The 5549-nt window shown below is 35.8% G+C and overlaps 1 protein-coding gene across 1 annotated transcript in view; it reads left to right on the plus strand.

Moving 5' to 3' along the window:
- The window catches only part of PPFIBP2 (PTPRF interacting protein, binding protein 2 (liprin beta 2)), an 84774-nt gene that overhangs the window by 58573 nt on the left and 20652 nt on the right, over positions 1 to 5549 (plus strand). Inside the window, exons 8-9 of the mRNA XM_010180605.1 lie at positions 1217 to 1325; positions 4442 to 4503. Coding sequence (XP_010178907.1) covers positions 1217 to 1325; positions 4442 to 4503 — 171 coding nt within the window. The remainder of the gene's footprint in view (positions 1 to 1216; positions 1326 to 4441; positions 4504 to 5549) is intronic.

A 5549-nucleotide genomic window follows, 5' to 3' on the forward strand; every position in this document is an offset into this window, starting at 1 on the left:
AGAAGAAAAATCATTGCAGACATGACAGGAATGAGAAATTAAAGGAAAAAATGGCATTTAAGAGAGTTATGAGATCAAATAGACTAGGGGAGATAAATCCAAATCTGGTATTAAAAGGTCTGCAGCTTTTGTCTTCCTGTTGCTCCAGCCTCTTAGATGAGAAACTGGAATATGTCCATGGCTGGATATAAAAAGCATATTGGTCACTGGGAAGTGTAGGAGCCCTTCAGAGATGCGACAAGGCAGATTCTTCTATTCCATATGGAATTGCAGGAACAGTGCTGATCTTTTACTGCCATCCAGCTGCTTGCTTCCTGGTTTGTGCATTAGAGTAAATTAGTCCATGTTTTTCCCTGTTTGGATAATGTTGCTTGGTGTTTTCCATTATTTTCCTGCTTTATTTTAGTATTTTGAGAAACTGGTCATGATAGTGATTTTTTTGTTTGTTTCCTTCCTTCTTTCTTTAACTGCAAGGAGGTTGGGTATGCTTTTGCTGGGAGAAATGCAGAATATTGCATTTAATAAAGGCTTTAAGGTGGCCGAAGAAAAACTTAATGAAGCTACTGACTAAGGAAAATATGTTGTTGCCAGTTCTTCTCATAAATAGGAAAAAGAGATGAGAGTCACTTTTTCAAGCTGGACAATCACATAATTATTTTCACTCTGTATTGTTGAGGCATTTAATGTGTGATATTCTGTCCCAATCCTGTGGCAGCACAAATTCCTGTAAGCCTAAATGAACCACTGGTATTTTGTTGCATATATGCATATATTGTTATCCAAGCCGTGCTTTGCTTCTAGCCTATCTGATGTGAGGAAGAACTGTTTTGTTATGCTACTGAGAAAGGGCCCAGCATTAATAGATTCTCAGTTATGTTAATAAGTAGTAACTAGGATTAAAAAATAACCAGTATCTTTTAAAAAATGCTTTGTTATCTTTTAGTAGTCTTCATGCAAAACTGTGTGCTATAATAGTCATTATTATATGATCAGCATTGTAGCGTTGAGAGCTTTCCAGAGTTCACATACAGGAATCCTTGAAAATGTTACCTTTTTGTCTGTCTCTCTTCTCCGAGAGCTAATTGCACTGGAAAAAGTGAGCTTCTGTAAAAAGAATAGGATAGTAACGTGGTGGAATATGTAATAGCTCATGGGAATAAAGCACAGAGAATTGGTGATGATGATGATGTTCTGAATTTGTTGTACTCTCTTTCAGGCTGAGATAGCCCAGCTTCAAGAGCAATTAGCTCTCAAAGATGCAGAAATAGAACGCTTACAAAGTCAGCTGTCTCGGACCTCATCACATAGTGAAGTGGCAGAAAGAGGTAAGAGGAGGGGAATTAAAATTAAAAATCCAAACTCCTACTTCATTTTGGTAGCAGTTTGGCTCAGTATTTCAAAGCAATAAAAGAAGCTACAAGAATGGAATTACAGAATTTATTCTGGGAGGAAAAATGGTGCAAATCTATTTTTGTCTTCTGGTAGAGCAGAGACCTTTAATGTGTAAAATTCTATCCCAGTCCAGAGGCAGCGAAAATTGCAGTAAGTATCCTAAGACCTTTTTCTACTGGAATTTATAGTTTGAAAGAGTCATTGTAGTTCAGTGGGAATATATATTTTTTTGTGTATACCTTCAAAATGTCTTCGAAAAATCTTTACAGTTTCAATTTTTTAAGAAAAACAAATTGTCATGGTAGTAGCTAAGCACCATGTTTAAATGTCCAGACATTCTAAAACAGTCATTGATTCGCATCTTTTTTTTTTTTTCCTCAGAACTATATCTCATTTAGACTCCCTCTCCTGTGAGAGGTTGGACCAGATAGTCCTTCAAAGTCCCTTCCAGCCTGGGCCATTCTATGATATTGCAAATTTCTGTTTTAAATCTGCACTGTTGATATAGGTCAACGGCAAATAAACCACTTTGTTTAGCCTTTGGTCTCAACCAGTCATGTCACAGTTCTCTGAAATATCGACTCCCTGAAGCTTCTGTCAATTGCTGCGCTGGGAGCAATTACAATATTAGTGACCTTTTTCTTTTATAATACTGACACTTATCCATGAAGGAATATTTGTGTGTACTTCACTGCAGTGCATCAACTTAGCTGCACTAACTTCTTTTGTGAGTGTTAACTAACGCTTCCAAAGAGTGACCTTGTTGAGATGTGAGTTTTCAGGCACTGTGCTACCCCTTTCTCAGGGCTTACCGAGAGTCTCCTTACAGGAATTAATGCAGATGTGTCTTTTCTAGAAGGCTCTGTATGTCGACTGTTGTGTATTACAAATAAGTGACTTAACATATACTCGGTGCTGACTTCAGTCAGCTGCAGATTTTGTGCATGTAGAGAATTGCATGTCTAACTGGAAAATTAGTTTAACAGCAGTGTTTTGCAGAGGAACTCTTCTACTAATAGAATTTTGTATTTTCCATGAGATTCCCAAATAGCTCATGATATTTCAAGGGAAAGATAGTGGTATGGTGATAAATCCAGAGCTCAGCAACTTCTAGTAGTGTGTCTGTTCCTGTTCATGCTGAAGATGGGTGAAACTGTCCTTGATTCCAGTGGGAGAAGAATCAAACCATGTGCAGATTATTTAGGCTACCTTTAAGAAAACCGCTTAGACTACATCAAATGGAATCAGTACACAGCAGCAATAATTCTGTTAAAAAATGACTCATTTCTCAGATTTTTAGGTGGTATTCTGAAATAAAGTTGGAAAATAATGTCAATGTACTTGTAGTATGCTAGAATACATATTCTAATTTAATTGCAAAATTTATCTAATGTGTGCTTTTTCTACATACTTTATTTGACTCTCGCCATTTACCATCGTAGAGGAAGTTTATAGGAGAAGGCTAAAAGAAAAACGTAAGCCTTGCAATTCACTTTTGGCTTTATCTCACTGTTCCTTTCACACAAATTATAACTTGAATGCATTCTGCAGGAATAATTCAATGTTTGTTTAGATTTGGCTGTCTAATTGTAATATACATGAGACATTGCTTTCATTGGTTGCAGCAAGCAGACAGCTACTTGCCCTGTTTAGTAAGATTTCACTTCAGAAAGAAATATCAGAGATACACAAGTAAGATAGCTGGACTTCAAAGGGACATTGTCAAGGTTGTCGGAGTCAAAACCTAACCTTTACCTCTTTTTATTTGTGCATATGTAAAACCCATTTATCATCTGGAAAGATGGCTTTAACTGCAAACCTCCTTCCTTGGAGAGGAAGTATTTGGGCTTTTTTAAAATCAGTGCACTAAATAAGTTCAAAAAAAAAAAAGTCTGAATAAAAATGTTTCCATACCTGATGTTGTTACAAATATTGTTAGTAAAGTTTTGCTTTAATGTGCTTAAAAATACCTTGACACCAGTTCTTTTTGAAGTCAAATATTTATGAAGATAAATTAGTAGGACTGTGATTTTTAATGGCTTTTTAAAAAAATCTTCCTTTTTAAAAAATCTTTTAAAAAAAAAAAATGCTTGCCTGCTGGCTTGGCTTGGCTGTGTCTGTGCATGTCTTGTGTTACTAAGTGTTTTGTCTCTTTTGCAAGAAAAAGGCTTGCAAAGTTTTGTTTACATGTTTTAAAACATAATCATTAGAAAGCGTGTATTTTTCAGAATCACTACAGGAAAAACTAATTACAGGTTTTACCTGCAGTCTAAATATGACATTGTATGTTCAGCATTTAGTGGTAAAAATTTTTTTAATATGCTCTTTAGTGGTGTTGATTTTTCTCTTTTCTCTCTCACTTCATGCCTGCCACATCTGTTTTTCATAGTCTTTGGTGAAACAAGGGGGTCTGTTCTAATGTCAAAGCATGAATTCCCTGAGGGCTAGTTACAGTAGATAAACTATTTTAGGTTCTGTCTCCATCATCTAGACTTTATTTAGTATAGGTTGGTACTGGAGGACTTGCTAGGAATAGTGTGTGGAGAAGAAATGAAAAATTTGGTTCAGCAATGTTAAAATGTTAAGGTTTTGTTGTCTTTTTTTTTCTTTTCCAAGTTTTGTGAATGCCCTTGAACTACTTCTCATAAGCTGGTGAACATTTTTCCTAGATGGAATATAATTAGTTTTCAATCATACTTAAAATTATTTCCTTAAACTACTCTTATTTCCTTAGATGCACTCTCGTATTTTGCAAAATAAGCTTCAATGTTTCTCTCTTTTTTTTTTTTTAATTACTTGACATTTAGGGTATAAAATGATAGTATGTAGCCTTTTATAAGAAAAACCAGCAGATTTGTGTTGTGCAATGCTTTTAATAGTTCAGCTTCTGAAAAGCTCTAAGTTAAATGTAGTTTAACTGCATTCACCATGCCACTGGCATGGTTGTGGTTACTCATAAGAACATAGGGAGACAATCGCAAAGCATAAATTGTTTACACTAAATACAGCAAGTGCATCTTTCTCACAACATTTTTAAAAACATGTCTAGATCAAGAAGTTCAGCGGTTGAAGACAGGAATGGAATCATTGTTGGCTGCAAATGAAGAAAAGGTAAGAAAATAATCCTTGTTCTATGTATTAAGAATGAAATCATGGTTTTGGATCTCTGTAATGAATTGAATAAATGTGGTATTGCCCTGATTTTTGGATTGTCCCATGAGATGGTGCCAGAAGGTTGATTTTTAAGTAGAAAGTGTGGCTGACCTTGCTAAACTCCCTGCAGAACCTGGGATGCTCATAAGATTCCAGAGCAGAGCAGAAAGCCAATGCTGTAATAAGTGGAATCTCCTGGTTTCTGCTGTTGAGAAGACCGCTAAGGTTTGGTCATCTCTGGCAGCTGCTCTTCTTCCAACCTAATCTGAAGTGCATTGTTATCCCCAGTTTAGATTTTTATATTAAAAGAAAGTCAAGGTGGCTTTTGAATGAGACTCCGATTTTGGGAGAAAGGGACCAGGATTTAAAGAGACAAGGGTAAGAAAAATAAAAATGAAGAGGGTACTAAAGGAGAGAAGTCAAATTGAACCCATTTAGATGGTAAATATGTTTTTTGCTGCTTTTTGCCTGTATGCAGTTTGCCTGTCAACTGGATATTTCAAGTGCAGGGTTTAGGGCTCCGTCTTGGAGGATGCTGAATCTCCAACTTCCTACGCCATTGACTTACTGCCTAAATTGTTCCTTGTATTTGGAGGGGGAGTGGGGTCTTGAGGGAGATTACTTCTTGAGGAAATTGTTATTGTTGTTTCAGGATAATGAAACAGGCCACAGGATTTTCCTTTATAGTGACATACTTGTGTATGATCAAATAGACAATAGAGTACATCCCTAAAAATCTTCCTTTCATACATGAGGAATCTGGACAAGGCAATGTTAATTCTGGAGAACATTAATGTGAGTCATAACAACCTTTAGTTGTTAAATTTTAAGAACCTTTAATTCTTAAAAAATCAAAACAGCTTACATTTAAATCTGGAAAATAAAAGACGTGGCATTGTGTCTTGCCAGAGTTTTTCAAAGTCTGCATACGACTTTTGCATTTGAAGTGAACAAAAAATTTTAATACTGATTTCCTAATATCTGGATATGCTCACAGGGAAAGA

Source organism: Mesitornis unicolor, unplaced genomic scaffold (genome assembly GCF_000695765.1).
Source record: "Mesitornis unicolor isolate BGI_N332 unplaced genomic scaffold, ASM69576v1 scaffold28523, whole genome shotgun sequence".
NCBI lineage: Eukaryota > Metazoa > Chordata > Aves > Mesitornithiformes > Mesitornithidae > Mesitornis > Mesitornis unicolor.